General features: G+C 29.2%; 1 protein-coding gene and 1 long non-coding RNA gene across 4 annotated transcripts in view; one reads left to right on the top strand and one right to left on the bottom strand.

The window, feature by feature from the left end:
* Positions 1-23,770, bottom strand: part of LOC127286157 (uncharacterized) — a 254,824-nt gene extending 231,054 nt beyond the window's left edge. For 2 of the 3 annotated variants that reach the window (XM_051312474.1, XM_051312473.1), the window contains exons 1-2: positions 23,694-23,770; positions 14,845-19,618 (exon numbers count right to left, since the gene is read on the bottom strand). In XM_051312474.1, coding sequence (XP_051168431.1) covers positions 14,845-19,498 — 4,654 coding nt within the window. In that variant the 5' untranslated portion in view covers positions 19,499-19,618; positions 23,694-23,770. Of the gene's footprint in view, positions 1-13,699; positions 19,619-23,693 lie in introns of those variants that run through there. The other variant, XM_051312475.1, reaches the window with a different exon arrangement.
* Positions 1-23,908, top strand: part of LOC127286181 (uncharacterized) — a 236,076-nt gene that overhangs the window by 189,018 nt on the left and 23,150 nt on the right. The window lies entirely within an intron of this gene.

The raw sequence follows: 23,908 nt of genomic DNA, 5'->3' as shown, positions 1-23,908 counted from the left end.
TAGGTTATGGTTAGGTGGGTCAGATTGGTTAAATTTGTTTGAAGAATTCTGAACTGGAAAGGGTTTCCGACCGGAAGTAAGATTTTTTCCGAAATTTGGTTGTGAGTGTGGTCTAATGGTAGACAGTACTCTACTCTTTAGTTTTTCGCGATACCACGTTTCAGCTTCTAAAGCTTCTTCTTGTGCTTTAATAATGGAAGTAGGTTTTAAGGGTCTAACTTGAGTACCTATTTCCTCCCGAAGGTTCATAATATATCTTTTGATGGCTGATTCTTCTTCAATTTGAAGAGCAATTTTTCGAGCCATTGTCCCGGAGTGTTTTGATTGAATCGCGTATTTAAGTTTATTAAATAATTGTCTATATTTCTGATTATATATTTGCACCGTGTCATTATTTTGTTTGCAGTTGTCTAGTTTAACCCTGCATAGTTCTATAGATGTTTCAGAAGAAAGGTTTATTTTAAGAGATGTAAATAGATCTTCAAAACTATTTGTAGGACAATGCCGAATAGCACGTTTGGCATTTCCTTGTATTTTTTCTGCCTTTACAAAATCTAATAAAAGGTCAGGTTGTGAGCATTTGTAAATAGCGCGTTTCACGTTAAAGATAAAGTCTTGAACACCTGCATCGTCTTGGCCATTTAAAATTTCTATAGTTCTTATCATGTCCTTTGCAGGAAAGGTTTCCGTTGTAGCCACTCGCTGTGGCAGGGAATGCGCGCCGCTTACACTTGTGGCACTGATCGCCCGCTGTGAGGAGGGTCCGGTATTATACAATTCTGGAAATTCTCTATAAATATTCTTTTCACTATCTTTGGGTGTTTCATCTAATTTTGGAGAAAAATTTTTATGTTTCCGCTCTATTGTCTCCTCTTCGGTGTCGTTCTCTTCGTCTTCGGTTAAAAGCAGGTTTTGTTTATGAGCAAGAAATTTTATTTCATCCATTCTTTTAGCATTTTCTGAATTTAATATTCTTTGATTATTTTCAAGTAATGTCAATTTTTCTAAAATTAATTTTAGAGTGTCTTTGTCCTCATCTTTGTTAATAGTATTGTCTTTAACTTTGTCAGTTTCGTTCGTCATTGTAATATTAATATTGTGATTTTCAGGTGTAGGAAGAGATGGAACAGAATTATTAATTAAAGAATCTTGATGAATATTCTCATCAAAACTCTTTAAAAATCTCAAGTAAGACTTTAAAGCCAGATTTTTTTTTTATATAAATTGTTTCTAAATTTCGAGTGTCGGGTGTATGTGTACCGAACGCGTTACAAAGTTTTTCTAAGTATGTGTGTTTTTAAAATCCTCACTTGTACAATCCGTCTACATGGAGTACATACAAGGTTAATTCGGATTCAGGTTCTATTTTATTAACGGTGGCAGTGCTCTGGAACACCAGGAGTATACCAACGACTACTCTAAATTACAAAATTCTCAAAAATTTATGTATATATATATATATGAGGCATTCTTCGTCAACGGGACCCCCCTGCTCTCCAAAAATGGTTTATGTTTAAATTATCGGGCATAGGCTTAAAATTCAGCTAAAAAGGAATACTTTTAAATGCCGAATGGCACTTTTTGAAATTTCAAAATGGCGGCTGAAATATGGCAGGCGAATTTTCAAAAATTAATTTAATTCGCTTGAAACTTGTTACTCGGGGGTTTTTGGGGTCGCTGATTACGAATCTGAAGTCAGAATTTCAAAATTCAATATGGCGTATCCAATATGGTTGACAATTTTTTAAAAAGTGCCTGGAGATGCTTGAAACTTGTTACTCGGGGGTTTTTGGGGTCGCTGATTACGAATCTGATGTCAGAATTTCAAAATTCAATATGGCGAATCCAATATGGCGGACGAATTTTTAAAAAAGGCCTGGAGATACTTGAAACTTGTTACTCGGGGGTTTTTGGGGTCGCTAATTACGAATCTGAAGTCAGAATTTCAAAATTCACTATGGCGTATCCAATATGGCTGACAATTTTTTAAAAAGTGCCTGGAGATGCTTGAAACTTGTTACTTGTAGATTTTTGGGGTCGCTATATACGAATCTAAAGTCAGAATTTAAAAATTTAATATGGCTGATTAACTATGTCACGAAAACTATTTTAAATTCAAGAGATTTTCTAGAAATTTGAAAAAATTTTAAAAAAGGTCTCTGTGTTTACAGGGTTGACACTGTCATCGTAATCAAAATGATGCCCACATTACTTTTTTTTTATTTTTTCAAATTTTTATATTTTTTTTGGCTTTTAATATTTTTTTTTCTTTTTATTTTCTTTAAAACTTCTAATAATTTATTGTAGTGCCATTTTGGCTATTTGAAAACTTTTTTATCAATAAATTTTTGTTACCTAAAACAGTAAAGGAATGACTTTTTTGAATCTGAGGAACTGGAGGAGCAGAATTAAACCTTGCATTCAAAGATCTCTTGACTTTTTCGTATTCCACTTTTCGATAGAAAAAAACAGTTATCTTTTCAAACTTATCCTTAGCCCAATCGTATAGCTTACTAGCAGTTGTTATTGCCTCGTTCGGTTTAGCTAAAAGGCTGGCTCTTGCAGCTTCTCTTTTAAAAACAGCACCAATGCCATCACATGCATTTTTGCCGTGCGCAGTTGCATGGTAATGCCATTCAGCTACAATACCAAAATCGTCTTCATGATGTACCAAGTTGCAAATTTGGTATCTATTTTTAAAATGCTGCTTAGCACCGTCACTAAAATAAATTATTCTTTCGACATCCAAAATTTTCTTTATTTCTGGTATTAATAGTTTTTGAATTGTGTAGACTGCAGAAGTATCATGTTGAGTGCTATCTGATAGAACAACGAAACTTTTGTGCTCTAATTTAGCGTTTTTTTTAAAATAGCAAACCACAGTGAAAATAGTGCACTGATCGTTGTTGAAGTGAAAAGCCTGAACCGCATCTTGTACCACATACTTGTAATTTTCTGAAAAATCTAAAATCACTAAAACTTGATTTTCACAAAGATTGTTTTTCAGATCTTCAAAGTACTGGGCTTGCTGTTTTGCAATAAAAGAATGCAACTTCAAATTTTGAAGCTTTCGACATAATTCTTCAACAAAATCTTCCGAAGAAAATAGTTGTGTGTTTAAAGCGCACCTGTCAGTTCCTGTCCATTGATTGAATTCGACTTGATGAATATTATTATCTTCAAAACACTTTATCAAATGATTCGATACTTTTTCCGTGCTAGGACAATTTTTGCATTCACCCAGATGACATTTATCTGTCTCATTTTCACATACAATTTGTGAGATACAGTCTGTGCAATTTTTCAATGGCATCTCTGATTCATTTGTCAGACTTTTAATATCGATTGCATCAATCATCAAATTGAAATTTTGGTGGTGGGTGCAAAGACAAACTGCATGTGTTCCAGAACTTCCCATAAGTATGCAATGCTTAGGCCGCAATTCTGCAAACTTACTAAAAGATACGGGAAAATCTGGGTATGTTTCAGTGTACGTTACGTACAATCCACTTAAATCCAACAGCAATAATCTTTTCTGCTTTAATTCACGTTTACCATCAACTTTGACTGATTTCACGTCTTTTATTCATGGCATTATCCTACTATTAATATCACTTTCATAGAATTGAATAATTTTTTCGACTTTTTCTGCCGGTAATTTTTTTCCAGCTCTTGCTGTTGTTTCGGCTAAAACTCCTTTTGAAGCCTTTAACTGTTTACTTTTTCTAGCAAATTTTTTAGAGCAACCAAACTCCTCTGCAATTTTGTTAATACTCCAAGAATCTGGAAGAATAGTCAAAATACATAACCTTTGCGGATCAAATAAGTTTAAATTCGAAAATTTTTCTTTGAGACCATTGAGCATTTCTTCAAGTTCAATTTCTCGTTTCGATCTACCCTCTTTTGTAAAATCAGGATTTGAAGAAGTTGAAGAAGTCTCCATTAAATTTATCGTCTCATTTTCATCTTCTTCTATAACTTCATTCTCATTACTAGACGGAATCTTCAAGCTTCTACAATGACAACAAATTTTTGAACCTTCCGGAATATTCGGAAATTTAAGGCTCAAATTCTTTGATAAAACACGTAATCCCTTGCCTGTATGCCCATCCTGACCATAAGGATTACAACATCTATCAAAATGTGTATTTGATAAAACTTTTGGCATTTTAAATACAAAACTTAAAAAATATCTTAAACACTTTAAATAAACATATAAACACTTTAAATAAACAAGTCAAATAATATAAAATCAGAAAATAAACTCAAAAAGAAATTAGTTTATTTATTACTTTTTAATCAAAATATATTCTTGTCAAAATTGATTAAACATACAACATGAATGTTTAGTTGTCAGGTTAAACAAATAACTGGCAACTTGACAAATGAACATTCATTTTTTTCTTAATTTTTTTTATTTTAGATTTTTCCAATTCTACGTGTTTTATTAAAGAATCGGAAACTTAATTTTTGAAATATTCCAGAAGGTTAAAAAATTTGTAATGATTATAGATTTTTAAAAATTCCGTTTAGAAATAAGAATGAAGTTATAAAAGAGAATGAAAATAAGACCATAAATTCAATGGAAGCACTTCTACAACTTCGTGTTTTAATTCTGATGATTTAAAATGAAGAATGAAAGAAGAAATTAATTTTTAAGAAATGATAGATGGACTGAAATAAAAATTTTTTAATTGTAGGTTACATGATGCGCAGAGATTATAAATTTTAACTGTTGTTTCATAGTCTTGAAGTTTGAAAAAATTTGCTAAGAAATTTAGTTGTTCTAAATAATTCTATAGAAAAGCAAAGTAAATGAATGCTGCAAAAGGATTTTAGCAAAAATAATACTAAGATACGTCAATAATCAACGAATGCAACAGTATGAAATTGTATTGAATTTTATAAAAGCGACATTAATAGCAGAATAATGTCTTCTGTAAATACCAGTTAAAGTTGATGCAAATTGATTAAAATACTCAATTTCTTTTAAAGATTTTGTTGAAGAATTATGTCATAAGCTTGCGAAATTAAAATCATATTCATTATTACAAAGCAGCAAATTTAGTATATGAAAAATCGGAAAAGTAATATTTGTGACATTCAATTCTATATAAAAATATTCGCAAGAAACTTTACGAAAATTACAGAAAATTTCTCGGGAATCCATTTTTCCGATACTTATCCGGGATTTTCTAGGGAATTTTCCGAGAATCAATACCTTGAGAATATTCAGGTATATTATTAAGATTTCTCATTAGAAAGATATGACAGTGACAGTCCTGTGTAACACAGAAACCTTTTTTAAAAATTTTTCAAGTTTACGAAAATCTTATAAAATTAAAAAATATCGTCCGATATATTTTACACAGTTAGAATTATTGAAAATTGACCTTATATTTATGTAATCAGCTAACCCCAAAAACCCCCGAGTAACAAGTTTCAAGTATCTCCAAGCCTTTTTTAAAAATTCGTCCGCCATATTGGATTCGCCATATTGAATTTTGAAATTCTGACATCAGATTTGTAATCAGCGACCCCAAAAACCCTCGAGTAACAAGTTTCAAGCATCTCCAGGCACTTTTTAAAAAATTGTCAGCCATATTGGATTCGCCATATTGAATTTTGAAATTCTGACTTCAGATTCGTAATCAGCGACCCCAAAAACCCCCGAGTAACAAGTTTCAAGCGAATTAAATTAATTTTTGAAAATTCGCCTGCCATATTTCAGCCGCCATTTTGAAATTTCAAAAAGTGCCATTCGGCATTTAAAAGTATTCCTTTTTAGCTAAATTTTAAGCCTATGCCCGATAATTTAAACATAAACCATTTTTGGAGAGCAGGGGGGTCCCGTTGACGAAGAATGCCTCATATATATGTATTGTAACGCGGCATTTTGTCGCGTACAAACGACCTAAAAATAATAAATTTAAATAAATTCAGGGAGGCCGATAAGGCCCGTCATGGAATCTGCGGAAGTTGTGGCCAGAGTGGTCATGGTTTTCTCTCTTGCCCCGTCACTCTAAATAAATTTACACTTAACAATAATTTAAACAATAAGTAAACTTTACCATTTTCTTTGACCGCGACATTAAACCAAATCCTGCTCCTTCTTAATTTATACTTTACTTTCAGGTTTTGAACAGTTGAATAATTTAGGAAACTACATCTTGTTCAATTCTAAATAATTTATTTTGGATGTTCTTATTCGGTCATCTGAAAATTTTTAATTGAACATAAAATTTAAAAACTTATATGAATATATAATTTATTAAGAACCAATTTTGGGTGATGAATTATCTGACGGAAGTCTCCTTGAGGAGAGCTCATCGGTTCGCCACGCCTCCTCCCCATGGCTCACTCTTGGCAGGAGGGAGTTGTAACGCGGCATTTTATTGCCTGCGTTCAAAATAAATAAACATGATTAATTTAACGTCAAATTAACGCCAGAGCCGGAATCACATTTAATTTGACTTACAATTATATCACTTTTACTTTACCTTCATTCACATAAAATTCAATAATTTTGTCAATGAGCGAACCGTCAGATTATTGTTCACCGATCATAACAAAATTTAAGAATAAACTAACACTTTTCTTTCTCTTACTTTACATAAAATGACACTCGGGCTTAAGTCCCCAATTTCACAACTATCGGGTCGATCATCGACTTAAACATCCTTGAAGGAAGACATCAAGGAAAGTATTTTCTGGCATATATAATTGGATGTGAGTCCCAATTATTCAACATTGCCAGGAAAACGAAGATCCACTTTTAATAACAGAGACCTGTCAAAACACTGGTCATCGCCATCTTCCAGACACATGTTATTGTTTAGCGTCCCTATCGGAGATTTATCGAACTTTCTTTCGACCGTCGATAATTAATGAAGTTACCATCTGACGCGCATCGATTACCAATTGTGGATCTTTTGTAACTCGGGCGAGACTCACCATGTAGACGAAGCGCGACGAACGGACGCGATGACGCGGACGAACAGCCATTTTTAATCATTCTCGTTTTGGCGTTCGCGACACAAACAGGAGTCTGTTAATTAATAGTGCAAATTAAATTATAAAACAAGTTAAGAAAAATGAGACGAGGTCTATTGAGAGGACGGCGGCGTATCTCCGGTGAGTCTCTCGTCCATTAAGTGAACTTTCGGCTGATTTGATCGCCTAAAAGGTTAAATAATAAAAACTCTGTTCTACGAAAATTTGTGTGTTTCCACAGGTCCCTTCAGGACCTGTTTCAAATTAGAACTAAATTTCTGTGTTTTCACAGGTCCCTTCTGGACCTGTTTCATATTATAATTAAAGTGTGGTTTAAAACTCATATTGGTGATTTTCCTTACCCACCCGCTCTCCTTGTTAACAGCTGGGCTAGCATATTAAATTCATTAAATAAATGGTTTGGTTATTTTCCACAAAATAACCTGGCGTCTCGGGCATTAAATTAAAATAAACCAAATATAGCGGGTATTTTATTCAAATCCACAATTAAAGTAAATAATTAACATTAAAAATTTCAGTAAATTTAATTAAATAAATAAATAAAAATACACATTATAGTATATTATTTTATTTTAAAATTTTTTAGACACAGTTATTCATTTTTTATTTTACCTTTATGAATTTTCTCTTCAATTAAAATTAATTTTTATTTATTTAATTTTTTAATTCAGCAAATTTTACAATATTAAAAATTTTACAATATTCAATAATTGTTTAAAATTAAAAAAAAATTCACTTTAAAATTGCTTAAAAATAAATTAGGAATTTTCAAAAATTTCAATTTAAAACTTTCTAAAACTTTAATTAGTTCTAAAATTTTCCATCTATGTTTTTCTGAAATATAATACATTCAACTATAACATTTGCAAAAGTCAATTATTTTTATAATATTCTTAAAAAAGTCAATTAAGTATTTGAAAGAATTTTTCAATTAAAAACTTTTGAAAGTCAATATTCGTTTTAAATTATTTGATAAATTATATTTTTAATTCTAAAAAATTTAATTATTGTCTGAAATTAAAAAAAAAGGTTTTGAAATTCAGAAAATTCCAAAAATACCAAATACATATTTTCATAGATGCAGAAATAAAGCAATAAAAGTTAAAAAAATAAATATTTTAATAAATAAATTTAATAAATTAATGCATGCATTTTTCTAAATATTTTATCGTTGGGCTTCATCCAGCAAAATTTTATTTACTTTTTTATACTGTATCTCGTAAAATATTTATTTTAACTATATAATTAAATCTTATGTAAAGGTGTGGTAGTAAATGTAAATAGGATAAGAATTCATAAAATAATATATTTTAATTAAATAAAACAATGTAGGTACATAACTAACCGACAGTTTTTAAACGAAAAATAAAGATAACTTAGTAATAATTAAAAATGGAAATAAAAATGAATTTCAAATAAGAAAGAAAACTAAAAGAAATTTTATATATATTTATATATATATATATATATATAAGACTGCTAATATCGAAAAAACAATTTTATAGTTACATTAATAAATTAAATTTCATTAACGTGAAATATTAAATCGGATGAATATAATTCATTTAAATCGTTAACTAATTTAACCATACGATACTCATCTAAAAACGAATCATCTTTAAGTAAAATAAAATTAACATTCTCCCCATCAATAGTTTTCTTAATTATTCCATATTTTTTCAAACCAAAACTTTGTGGAATAAAATATCTTCGATTTGTTGGAAATTTAAAACTTCTATCAATATATGCAATTCCAGCCATACTATTTAAGTTCAATTGAGTGAATAATATTTTTTTATCGGAGGTATTTGGGATGTATTTCATAGCATCTTCTTGAATTCTATGAAACGGATTATCTGTACTAAATGATACACTTTTACCTAATTCTCTTCCTAATATTTGATTGTAATGTTCATTAGAAACTAAACGTGCTTGATAAAGTGGAAATGGTTTTTTGAAAAAATGTCCAGTAATAATTTGTCTTAGGGCCAATCTCTTAAATGCAACATCTAATCTTGTTTTCCAATGTACATCTCGTATTAAATTACCAGAAAAATGTGAATAAATAACTAAGTAATCCTCAAATCGGATATTATTTTGAATTCCTATTGTACTCTTGAAAGCGTCAAACACAGGTGCAACATCCTGTATATGAACATGACGAAATATTCTATTAATGGTTCTCTCTGCAGATGCTAAATTTTTAACTTCATTTAAAGAGTATTGAAACAGCACATCATCAATGAAAATGTTATTTTTTATTTTTAATGAACTATATAGACTTGGAATTGAACCACTTTCAAAAATGTCTTTTGCCAATGAATTATAAGAAAGTAAATTTTCACTTGAACCTGGTCTTAAAATATATTCCTTTAACATTTTTTTCGAATCACTGAATCTGTGTAGGGGTATTCTCGTCGATATAAAGTAAGCAGCCTCTTCAATATCTGAGGTTCTTGTTAATTGATATTTTTCTTCATTGTTATGTAACTTTAAACTCTCTTCTTTAATTTTAATCCATTTTTCTTTTTCTATTGGCTTTTGAACTAGATCAATTTGCAAAATAGAATCTCCATTAATGTAATGGGCATTCTTTACAGTAAACTCCAGTTCCGGGTATACAATGTATTGGTTTTTTAAAGTATGCTGAAATTCAGAAAGATCGACAATTTCATATTGAGAATTCAAAGTTATGTAGAAACGTACTTCCTTTTCAATGGGTAATTTTGATATTTTAGAGTCAATTGGTGCAATATCTGTCAAAAATGTAAGATCATTAAAATAAAATTTTTTTCCTTTTAATTTCTCCAAATCATTAACAAAAGTGCTTTTCATTGATGTTTGACTAAACAATTTTGTTGGATGTTTAAATTCAGTTTTAATATTTTGCATATTTAATAATGACTCGATAAGGCTTCGAACATTTTGCAAATTTAATTTATTGTCTTTCAATCCAGCTATTCCATTTATTTCAAACTCCAGTAATGTCCCAGCACACTCCTTGTTCCAGATATCGTCTAAAATTTTATGTTTATCGACAATAATATCAGTTCGACAATTTCCTTGCAAAGTAACTTGTCCAGATCCCCGTGAAGTGGATGGAATATTATCACTCGGTAAACCCCTTTTAACAATAGGTTGTTTATTTTTCATCACAATTTTAAAATTAACAACTGACATACTTTCTGGTGAATTTAGATTAATGTAAAATTTATCATTTGAAAATAATTCATTTAACTTATTTACCAATTTAACCATTCGTGTTTCTTTTTTAATGTCAAGATCGTGCATTACCATTGTAACAAAATCAGATCCTTTAACTGGTGTTTTTACTTCCCCGAAATGTCTTAAGTTATTATATCAGGAACATAATACATTTCCATTGGAACATGGAAATAATTAGGATCAATGTGCACTATTCCAGATGGATTGTCAATTCCCAATTTAATCATTAGTAATGACGTTGAATCACTAGTTCTGAGAGTATTTTTTACAGCATCTTCTGCATTAGAATAAAATACCCTACCATTCATTTTAAAACGACGAAGATAATGTTCAGTAGATAGTAGGTCTTTCCAGTCTTTAGCACTTATTTCTATAGCATGATAAAGTGTGTTTGGCATTTTAATAAATTTATCATCACACTGTGTAAGGGCTAATCTGTATACTGAAGCCAAAAAACTTCTCTGTGCATGTAAAGTTGGTGGTAAAGTTTTTGCAAAATGTGAATACAATACATAATAATCCTCAAATCGCATACTTTGGCGAATTGGAAGTAACTTATAACTTTCATACACAGTTTCAGTATTTTGTAAATGAGTCCCATCAAAAATATAATTTATTGTTTTTTTCGCATCTTCCAAATTTTTAACCTGATGTACAGATTCTTTAAATAGCACATCATCAATAAAAATGTGATTCTTTATTTTATAATTTTTAAATATTTCAGAAGGATTATTACCATTAATTATTTCCTTCGCCAACATTTCATAAGTAGGAACACGAGTTTCAATTGGATCGGTTCTTAAAATGTAACCTTTTAACATTTCTTCCATTTCAGTTAATCTATGTCGAGGAATATTTAACGAGATAATACTGGCAGCATTCTCGATATCTACACTTCTTGTAAATGTAGATATTTCTTTAGTGTTAAGTAAATAATTACTTTTTATTTTATATATCTGCCAATCGAATTCCAATATTGTTTTAGTTCTAAGAGTAAGAAATCCCTTCCATTTTGGAATTCAGCATTTACTACCGAAAATGTGAGTCCTGGATAAACAACAAATTGGTTTTTCCAACTCTTATCAAATGCTGCCAAATCAACAATTCCATTTTGAGAATCACTTGTCATGTGATAACGAATTTCTGTTATGAAATGTAAATTTTTATTAACAAGATTAATTTCACTTAGACGAATATCTGTTAATAGGGTAATATCATTGAAATAAAAGTCCTCTCCTTTCATTCCCTTCACATTATCAAAAATTTGTGGTTTGTCTAATGTTTGTTTTTGTATAAATTAGCCCAATTTTCAGGTTTTAAATTGTCTAAAGAAAATAACATTTCACGATAATTTTTTTCACCATACCTAAGTTTAGATTGGTGGTTACTTAAAACTAATTCTTCAAATTGCCTTGAAGTATCAAGAATATTACCACTTGTCACAATTTCTCGTGATGTACCTGGTTTCATTGGTGTCTTATTCCATTCAATCGTATTATGATAAACTTGATAATCTTTTATTATTTTCGTATCTTCATGTAGATTAAAATAAGGCAAAAGTCTTTGAATAATTTCCTTTTTTCCCATTTTAGAAATATCAACATTTGGCAAACTTTCTGTTGAATACAATTCTTTTTTAACAACATGTTGTTCAGTTGCCCTCGAATTTCCCAAATTTAATCCATTTGATGTTGAAGGAATATTATCAGTTGACAAACTTCCTTTTATAGCAGGTTGTTCAGATCTCGGTAGTGTGGGTATTATGTTCCTATCTGCATTTGAATTAAGATAAGGCATGTTACTTTGGAGTAGATCATTTTCTCCCATTTCAAATTTCAAATTAGAAATTTCATTAGTTTCTGGATTATATACACGATAGGAAATTTTGTTCATGTTATCTTTTATTGGCAACACGGGAACTGGTAATAGATTGCCTTCAATGGTTCTTAGTTCTGCACTATTTTCAAATGATGATATGAATTTTGGTCCAAAAAAGTGTTCACCGCCGGGATAATAATGTAAAAAGAGTTTATAATTCTTCTCTTCATGCAGAACCTTTGGCATCAGACCATTAGTTGTGATTGGTAGTTCTATATTAGTATTCAGCTTTTTTAACATAGTTGTTAATAACAATTTTAGATTTTTATTCATTGAAATCTTTGGAATCAGACAGTTTACTCAAATATGACATCCATTTTTCTAGTAATATTTTAGTAACATTTTTATCCATCACAAATTTATCCTTTACCTTGTATCCTAATGACTTTTATCCTCTATCTTTACAACTTTTTACCCACCTTTTTTTCTGTGGCTAATCTTTATAAAACATAATTCTCATTTGGCCTAATTTTACATTATCCTAATTGTTACTTGTTCTAATATTATAATCTAACATAATTCTAAAATGGCTTACTCTTAATGTAACCTTATTCTCTTTTGGCCTAATCCTCATTTTGATCTATTTCTCACTTGGTCTAAACTTCATTTGTCACCCGCTTATTCATTCGTTTACTCTATCTTATCTACTATTAAAATAAAATTCAACAGTTAAATTAAAAATGAAGGTAACTTTTATTATAGTTATCATATTAAGTTATTTTTACACTCTAATAAATTAATATCAAGGGAAAAAATTATCATTTCAACAAATATTGAAAAGAAAAATTTCAATATTAGCGCAGGACTTAAGTTTAGGAATTTACAATAAAATGAGATACATAATTTCAGCTCAAAAAAAAACAATTATTAAATTTATTTAGATATTATTTAAGTAGAACTTAACATTTGATGATAGTAAAGTATTTAACTTAACTGCTAATTTAGCAATAAGTTTCTCTTTGAAAAAATTCATGTTACTAAACTTATAAATAGTAATTAACATTCCGTTAATGGTTTTAGTATGCTTGCGAATTTTCATAAATTCTACTTCATGAGGAATAACATAAAATCCTTTTTCAAATGGAAAAACACGACCAATATTTGCTATTCCAGCCTCGTTAATCAATTCAAATTCACACAATATTATTTTCTCCGATGATTTAACGAGTGGAAAATCTTTAATTACTTTTTCCCGATTTGAATAACAGGCAATCATTGCATTAAAAATTGGCACATCACCATTTAATTTATGTACAACAAAAACAGCATAAAGAGTAATTGGTTTATTTATTAGCATTTCATTCATAGACTGTCTTAAAGCAAGTCGATATAATGAAATTGCTAATCGTTTTTGTTCATTTACATCTATTGATAAAGTTTTAGAAACATATGAATATATAACATAGTAATCTTCAAATCGAATTTGTTTTTCAATTAATGTTACACTCTGATACATTTTAAATACAGATTCAACATTCTGTGGATAAACTCCACTAAATAATTGATTAATTATTTGTTTTGCCGATTCCAATGAATTAATTTTATGTAATTTATCATAAAACAATACATCATCAATAAAAGGACCATTAAATATTTCAAACTGTTTATAGTTCTCCGGAATTTTAAAATTTACATAATAATCTTTTGCCAATTTATCATAAGTAGGAACATTACATGTATACTGATTAATATTTAAAATATATTTTTTTTAAATTATTTTCATATCTCTAAATCTTTGTAGAGGAAAATTAGATGATATTGATAAAGCAGCATTCTCAATACATTTCATTATTTTAGTTGATTCTATTTCTTCAATATCAATTAAAATTAAATCTCTTTTTCTAATTTCCATCCAATCAAAAATTGGCATTGATTTTTGATTTAAATCTAATACTAAAAGACGATTTTCATTTAAAAATTTTACACTATGTACATTGAATGAAATTTCTGGAAATACAATGTAATCGTTTTTAAAACTATCATGAAATTCAGCAAGATTGATAAATCCATTTTTAGAATGAAAATTTACACGATAGAGAACTTCTGTTTCGGTATTAGTTAATGATAATTTTTTATTGATAATATTATTTGGTTCAATATCGTTTAATAGTGTAATGTCATTAAAATAAAAATTGGATCCTTCTAATTTACTTAAATAATTATCAATAATTATAGAATTAGTTACTGTTTGATGAAAATAAAGTTTTTTCACTTCATTTAAAGTTGTATCAATATTTTGAAATTGAGATAAATAATTGAGAAGTAATCGAACTGATTGCATGGTAAATTTATCTTCCTTTATAAGTTGTAATCCTTGCTTTTTAAATTTCTTTAATGATTCAACGTATAAATTGTAGCTTTCTTCACCTAATTCGTCAATGTAATGATTCAAGGGAATTTGAGGCAAAATTTCTTTTGTAAAAGGTTGTACTGAATTCATTAAAATTCCAGTACGATGTGCAGGAAAATTTTCTTTTAAATTAATTTCTTCAAATGGAGGATTTTTCATTGTTTCAAGTGAACTATCAGAATTAATATTTTTAACTAAAGACAAATCTGGATTTAAATGTTCATCTGCATTAGGCTTTTTCTTCTTTATTGGCGTCTTATTAACTGATTGTTCATTTTTTATCGTATTTCCTCCTCTAACAATTGGTTGTCCATTTTTCATCGAATTTTCAAAATTTAATCCCTTCGAAGTTGACGGAATATCATCAGTTGGTAAACCTCCTCTAACAATTGGTTGTCCATTTTTTATCGAATTTTCAAAATTTAATCCCTTTGAAGTTGACGGAATATCATCAGTTGGTAAACCTCCTCTAACAATTGGTTGTCCATTTTTCATCGAATTTTCAAAATTTAATCCCTTTGAAGTTGACGGAATTCTATAAGTTGGCAATTTTCCTTCAACAATTGGTTTTAGATTAGCGTAAAATTTAGTATCACTTGAAAATAATGTATTTAAATTATTTACTAATTTAATCATTCTTTTTTCTTTTGGAATTTCAAAATCGTTATATATTACTCTCAAAATATTTTCTTTTTCATACTCCACTTTTCCAAGAATATTAAAATTTATTGTATCAGTAAGATAATACAGTTTCTTGGGAACATTGAAATAATAAGGATCAATGTACGCTATTCCAAATGAATTTTTAAAATTTAATTCCAACAATAGTATTTTATCAACATAGTTAGTTCTGTGAGTATTTTTTAAAGCATCTTTTACATTAGAATAAAATGGAATATTTTCAAGACTTTGACTAATATCACCATCATATTTCTTAGCAAAATAAAGGGTACTTGGAAATTGAATAAATTTATCATCACACTGTCTAAGAGCCAATCTGTTTAATGCAGCATTAAGTCTTGTATTTGCATGTAGACTTGTTGGTAAAGTTCCCTTTAAATGTGAATACCATACATAATAATCCTCAAAAAGCATACTATGCTCATTTGAATGTGAATTAAAAATTTCAAACACAGATTCAACATTCTGTTCATATGTCTTATCAAAAATATTGGCTATTGTTTTTTTCGCATCTTCCAAATTTTTTACCTGATATAAAGACTTTTCAAATAGTACATCGTCAATAAAAATATGATTTGTTATTTTCCATTCGTTAAATATTTCACAAGGTGTAATACGTGTATTTATTTCCTTTGCCAACATTTCATAAGTAGGAACACGAGTTTCAATTGGATCGATTCTTAAAATGTAACCTTTTAACATTTCTTCCATTTCAGTTAATCTATGCAGAGGAGTATTTAATGAGATAAGATTAGCTGCATTTTCAATATTTACACTTCTTTCATATGTAGTTATTTCTTTATTTTGAAGTAAAATATCATAGTTCTTTTTATTTTGCAACCAATCGGATTCCAATATTGGCTTTTGTTTTAGTTCTACAAGTAAAAAATCTTTTCCATTTACGAATTCAGTATTTTCTACTGTAAATTCCAGTTCTGGAAAAACAACAAATTGGTTTCTAAAACCCGTTTCAAATTCCGCCAAATCAACAAGTCCATATTGAGAATTAATTTTTATTTGATACTGAACTTCTGTTTTTAACGGATTCGCCGATACCTTATTAAGAAGTTTAATTTCACCATGTGGAATATCTGTCAAAAGGGTAATATCATTAAAATAAAAGTCCTTTCCTTTCAGTTGCTCCAAATATTTGACAATATTTTGTTCTTTTAATGTTTGACTAAAATACAAGTGTCTTGGCATTTTATGCTTCACTATGTCTTGAATGCTTCGTATCTTCTCTAAATTCTTTTTTATTATTAAAACTTTTACTTTATTTTTGTATAAATTAGCAAATTTTTCATATTTTAAATCATTTATAGATAATAAAATTTCCCCATACTCAATATCACCAAATATAATTCTAGCCCAAAATTCACCACCCAATTCACCACTATAAAAATGATCAAAATCTGACAATCTTTCTTCTGAAGTTCCTGAGTTAGCAGAATTCATTAGTTTATTATCCCCATTATTCGTATTATAATGAACCAATTCTTCAGATCCCTTTGAATTATCAAAATTATTATTACTTGGCACTCTTTCTTGTAACGTACCTGATGTCTTCATTGGTATCTTATTCAATTCAATTGTATTATGATAAACTTGATAATCTTTTATTATTTTCGTATCTTCATGTAGATTAAAATAAGGCAAAAGTCTTTGAATAATTTCCTTTTTTCCCATTTTAGAAATATCAACATTTGGCAAACTTTCTGTTGAATACAATTCTTTTTTAACAATATGTTGTTTAGTTGCCCTCGAATTTCCCAAATTTAATCCATTTGAAGTAGACGGAATATTATCAGTTGGCAATTCTCCTTTAGCAATATGTTGTCCAGTTGCCCTCGAAATTTCCAAATTTAATCCATTTGATGTTGAAGGAATATTATCAGTTGGCAAACTTCCTTTTATAGCAGGTTGTTCGGATTCCGGTAGTGTGGGTATTATTTTCCTATCTGCATTTGAATTAAGATAAGGCATGTTACTTCGGAGTAGATCATTTTCTCCCATTTCAAATTTCAAATTAGAAATTTCATTAGTTTCTGGATTATATACACGATAGGAAATTTTATTCATGTTATCTTTTATTGGCAACACGGGAACTGGTAATAGATTGCCTTCAATGGTTCTTAGTTCTGCAGTATTTTCAAATGATGATATGAATTTTGGTCCAAAAAAGTGTTCACCGCCGGGATAATAATGTAAAAAGAGTTTATAATTCTTCTCTTCATGCAGAACATTTGGCATGAGACCATTAGTTGTGATTGGTAGTTCTATATTAGTATTCAGCTTTTTTAACATAGTTGTTAACAACAATTTTAGATTTTTATTCATTGAAATCTTTGGAATTTTTTGAATCATAGTGTTATACATCTTGTGGAATAGTTTGGAGCCCAATTTGCTTAACTTGAAAACTAATTCAAACCTAGGATCTATCAATTGTATTAAGGCAATAGATACATCTTTTAACAGTTGCTTGGTAAGAATTTCCTGCAAAACGGTTCTAGCCAGCGCTTTTGAAATTTGATAGAATGTAGTTAATTTAGTGGCACTTGCTATTCTTGATAAACTACTTTTAATTACATATTTTTCGCTTAATCCAATTACTAAGTTGTTGGTTATTTTAGTTGCGTATTTTCCAAAAAAACTTTGTAAAGAAATCAATGAAACAATATCTGAAGTACAGCCTAATGCGGCTCCAACTTTGTCATTCTCTTGTATGCTTTCAATACAACTATAAAAAGGTATAAATGCTTTTAAAAAATTAAAAACCTTCTCTTTTGTAGTTTCATTTCTATATTGATGCATTAGGTTTTTTAAAAAGTTTGCTTTTCTTACGTTGGCAAACCTTTCAATAAATACTTCGCTGTCTTCATGAGCGGATTTAAGATCATTTTGAACTATATTTATTTCCATTTGTGCATTTGGATCATTTGCAACTAATTTACCAAATTCTTGTTCGTTATTACTTTTTACGAGTAATGTCGGTAATGTATCGTTATGTATAAATGCGTAAAAATTTGTTTTTCCTCTTTCTTTAATTGCAAACATTAGGGTTACATTGGGGTTTATCTTTACTGCCATAGGTGGTATGTTCGTCATGTACATTGGATAATCTGGAACTCGTGCAAGACTAACAGTACTTCTTCTGTTTAATATTTCTATCAAATGATTATCGTCTAAAACTTTTCTTATCAAAATCTTTTCAATTTCAAAATATGTGTTTCCTACATTTTCAAACTGTGTCCTATAGACATCTTCCAAATTGGGAAGATTGTCTAGAAAACAACCAGTGGGAAGAGCCAATCCTACAATGTAATGATTGTATGACATATAATTATTCACAAATTGAGGTAAATTATTTTTATAATGAGAATAGTTACAATGTTTTTCAAGTATAGTTGTGGCAATAAATGGACGATATTTTAAATCTTTCAATTCCTTCCGAAATCTGTAAAAAAGATTGTTATTTAAGGTTCGATTTATACTTTCATTTATTGTTATATTAATATGTGAAAACAAAATATCATAAGCTTCATTTCGAACTTCTGCATTTAATAAAGTTTGATTTTTTTTTCTGAATGCTTCTTTTTCCTTAGTGGCGTAAAAAAATAATGCCGGTGTTGAAAAAAGATTAAACACCATTTCATAAGATTCGTTACCATAAGACGCCTGAAAATCAATCTCTCGTGATATTGAAATATAATTATCAAACGAAACGTTTATTTTTTCTCCAAGTATAGATCTGACAATTTTTAAACCAGCCATTGCGTATAGATAATCCACACTCATTATGTTCATATCTTGATTTTCTGGCTCGGGAAATATTGGCAGAATATATTCAGAAAAAATTGTTTTAGCTGACAAAAAATTAAGTTTCGGGCTTTTGTTTGTTTTTGAACAGTAATCTATACTTGTGTAATTGTTAAAAAGCTCCTGCTTTATAGTTTTCATCAACGTGGAATAAGATGTATTATCTGCCTTATTGATTATTTTTGCTAAATATCCGTTAATGTTACCATAGTGTGAAAATAGAGCATTGTTGATGATGTACTGATATGTTTCATCTACGTATTTTGTATCGAGTGTTTCATTTTCGCCACCACCGTAGAGATCGGTTCCTTTTAATATTGTTTGTAGAAGCTGGAGTTTTGTTTCGGTTTCAGTGTTGGAATTATTGAGGTATTTAAAATAAGTATTTAGTACAGGAACAGACTGATTTCTCTGATTTAATGTAATGAGGCTTTCGTTGTAAAAGATAATTCCGAGAGTTGTAATATAGTGACAAACAGATAGATATTGTATGTTTGGTGGAAGTTGTACGAAAACTGATGTGTCGTTCATCATGAGTTGATTCGCTTTTTGCTGTGTTGATTTTTTAATGTTTTTACTGTTGTAAATTTTTAATATATTTTTTGCTGTTGTATCTCTTCACTTTTGTAAAGTTTTAATTTTTCCTGAGGAAACCTGAAATAATTTGACATGTTAAATTAAGCGTTTTATTGCAACGATCGGTTGAGCGCTCCGTAGGAAATTTTATTTTTCAAAACAGACCCATTTGTAAGATGATATAAAAAATTATCAACACAGAAATCTACATTACCGACCATCGGTAAAACAGGAAACTGAATTTAAAAAATTACCGACCCAGAAATCTACATCACCGACTGTCGGTAAAACATGGAAATGACGATACAAAAATTTACCGACACAGAAATCTACATTAGCGACTAATGTTAAAACAGGTTTAGCAATGGGCTAAAGACTGAAATATTTAAAAAAAATTCCCATGATTCGTACGATTTTAGCAATGGTTTATAAGTACGAGTAATAAAAATGGAAGATGCAATTGCAAATGGGTGTCTAATTTGGCATGGAATTCATTAAAAATTATTGTTAAATAAAATCAATTAATTGAACTATTAGATTAAGTTAAATATACTTTTTCTCTCATTATAACGAATAAGATTGTAAAAAGAGCCTCGGCAAAAAGTGACCCTTTTTCGTACCTCGAATTTTGAAACTTTTTTTATGCCAAATGGTTACATATGATGACCCAATAATCCCTGCAAAATTTCAAGATGAGCATGTGCCCCCTTTCCGAAATACAGGGGGTCAAAGGGGGCCATGTCCAAAATTAGAATATGCAATATAATCGAATAATAATGTTAAAAAAATCAGACCAAATGGTTCCCTTAAGATATTCGTCTGCTGATTACGAATCTAAAGTCCGTTTTTAAAAATTCAAAATGGCGGATCCAATATGGCGGACAACATTTTTTAAAAATCGATCCAATTGACGTGAAAATCGTTACTCGGGGGTTTTTGGGGTCTCTGATTACGAATGTGATGTCCGTTTTTAAAAAAAATCCTTCGATCACGAACTAGACTTATATGTGTAAATGAAGCACACTAAATTTTAAATAAATCGGTTTAATGGTATTTGAGTAATCGTGGTCACCGACTTGGAAAATGTCATTTTGAGAAAAACGCATTCAAAGTTTCAACTTACTTTTTTTTGTTCAGAAGAAATTTTGTTTCTAAGTTACAAAGAGTCATCGATTCCTGGACCATATAATAACTCTTCCACAGTGGTTGCCGTTTCTAAATCATAGGAAAAGGCCATCTGTCGTTAGGGTCAGGTATGGCTGGCCACCTTGTATGAAGCCACGGGACGCGCCGCTGCAGTGTTCTCAATATCTCATTTATTTTTCACCGGATCAACTTTGAAATTTACAGACACAATTCTAAATATGTATACTTTAAGAAAATGCACAAAAAAAATCGATTTTTCGAAAGTTACAACTGGTGTTCCCCCCTTAAAAACATCTTTTTTTTAATGTGAGCTTGAGAATGTGATAATAGAGTTCTAATTTTAATTTAAAAGTATCAAATTATTGAAAGATTTTATCTTACATTCGAACACTCCGGAAACAAAAGACGATCTGAAAATTATAATGTTCTATACTTCTATTCTAATCTACATTTAATGTGTGTTGCGTTTTGCGAATGTGATTTAGTAAAATTAATTGTATAGTTTTAAAAATCTGAATTTATTAAAAGATTTCAGCCTTCATTCAAAAACCCTAAAAAACAAAAGACGATCAATAGATCATCATTTCATTTATTTCCATTGCATTCTACATCTCATGTGACTTTTGTCTTTGCGAATGTAATTAAAGAAAACTAATTTTAATCTCAAAAGTTTGAAATAAATGAAAGATTTCAGCCTTCATTCAAAAACCGATTACATCTTGCCTTCATTGGTTGGGATACTACTTCTTATCTTTGTTGATTGGAATATTACATCTTACTTTAGATGGTTTTGTAATTATTACATCTGGCCTTTGCAAGCTGAATTTAGCTTTAAATCTTGCCTTTATTCGTTATATTAGATCCGACATTTTGAATTTTTAAAAACGGACATCATATTCGTAATCAGCGACCCCAAAAACCCCCGAGTAACAAGTTTCCAGTCAATTGGATCGATTTTCAAAAATGTCGTCCGCCATATTGGATCCGCCATTTTGAATTTTTAAAAACGGACATCACATTCGTAATCAGAGACCCCAAAAACCCCCGAGTAACGATTTTCACGTCAATTGGATCGATTTTTAAAAATGTCGTCCGCTATATTGGATCCGCCATTTTGAATTTTTAAAAACGGACTTTAGATTCGTAATCAGCAGACGAAAATCTTAAGGGAATCATTTGGTCTGATTTTTTTTAACATTATTATTCGATTATATTGCATATTCTAATTTTGGACATGGCCCCCTTTGACCCCCTGTATTTCGGAAAGGGGGCACATGCTCATCTTGAAATTTTGCAGGGATTATTGGGTCATCATATGTAACTATTTGGCATAAAAAAAGTTTCAAAATTCGAGGTACGAAAAAGGGGCATTTTTTGCATGGGGCTTGCCGAGGCTCTTTCCTTCAGATGACATTTCAATTTTTCCAAATAGATCCATTAATTTTTTTTTAATATTGTACTTCGTTAAATATTTATTTTTATTGTTGTTGACATATCAATATATATTTAGTTTTAAAAATTTAATTTTTGAAACGTGTCTTATTTTTTACTGCTTTAAAATTGTTCACATTTATTAAATGTATTTCCATATGTAAAAGAAAATATTGAAGAAATTTGCAAACATAACATTTTTTGTAGATACAGAAATGAAGCAATAAAAGTTAGAAGGATATTATAAAACATTTTAACGTTTTACTTTATCAAGCAAAATTTTATTAATTTTTTTAATATTGTACCTATGTCGTTAAATATTTATTTATACTGTTGTCGACATTTATCGATATATTTTGTTTTAAGGATTTAATTTTTCAAACGTGTCTTATTTTTACTGCTTTAAAATTCTTTTGTTAAGTTAATGATTTATTTTGAATTAACTTTAAACTTTTTAATTTTGTCAATTTAAAATAATAAAATAGATTAATTAAACTATTTTGTTAAGTCAAAAAAATATTTTCTCTGATTATAACGGATTTTAAAAATTTCCTTTAGATGAATAATAAGAAAAATAAGATTAAAAAATCTTGTTTTTTTTGACAAAATAACAGTTAAATAAATTGTAGGTAGGGTCAGTTGGGGTAAATGGGGACAAGAGGTTTTAGAGCTTAATTTACAGTCTTAAAATTAAGTTCAAGGTCAATATTTTAACCTCAGATCACCTGCAAGAGGTTTTGACTATTGCCAAGCTTTTCTCTTGACAATTGTCAGCAAGATAAAAAAAGTTATCGCTCAATGCATAAAATCTTGAAAATCAAAGTTAAACTGTTTCAGTATTTTGTCGAGCATTTCAAAGAAAACAGACTTCAAAATCATACCAAATTTTTTTCTTATTCCTTATGAATCCTATAACAGAGATTCACTTGAATTTTTGATTTTTGTCAATTTTGTTAATAATAACAAGCTGTCCCCATTAACGCTGAGTTTTCAAATTTTTGGGGTAAATGGGGACAGCTCGTGATTATTAACCAAATTGATAAAAATCAAAATTTCAAGTGAATTTCTGTTATAGGAGTCATATGGAATAAGAAAAAAATTTGGTATGATTTTTAAGTCTGTTTTTTTTCAAATGCGAGACAAAATACTAAAATAAAAAAAAATAAAAAAATTTCAATTGGTTCAACTATTATATATCTACTACAAATTTTTTTCAAGTTTTTTCATCCCTTAATACAGTAATATACTTAAGGAAACTATTTTCTTAAAACTTTCTTAGAAACTATACTGACCCTATTTACCCCAAATTTTATGAAATTTTCAAAATTTTGGGGTAAATGGGGACAGTCAGTTTCATGCGTTCAAAGCTTATCTACATTTTTTTCTGCTGCATAAAATTAATCCTGGGAATGTAAATAACAACTTAAAAAAATAAATTAGAAAATATTATCTTTTAATGGAAGAAATTTACGTAATTTGTGAAAAATAGCGATTATGTCCCCATTTACCCCAACTGACCCTACATTTTAAGAAGATTAATAAAAATAAAATTATTATATAGAATTATTTTACTTACCCTGAATGGCCACTTATAAAGCAAAACAACTATGTCGAATTGTCTCTGATAGAGGAATAATGCTACGAAAACTAGAAGGATAGTTAAATAGTTTAATATTTGACTTTATCAAGCAAAATTTTATTAATTTTTTTTAATATTGTACGTCGTTAAATATTTATTTTTATTGTTGTCGACATATCGATATATGGGCATATCTCTAAAACTTTTAAACT

This window comes from Leptopilina boulardi, unplaced genomic scaffold (genome assembly GCF_019393585.1).
Source record: "Leptopilina boulardi isolate dan_hultmark-lab unplaced genomic scaffold, ZJU_Lbou_2.1 LbouV2_351, whole genome shotgun sequence".
Taxonomy (NCBI): Eukaryota; Metazoa; Arthropoda; class Insecta; order Hymenoptera; family Figitidae; genus Leptopilina; species Leptopilina boulardi.
This window is presented reverse-complemented; position numbering and strand designations above follow the sequence as displayed.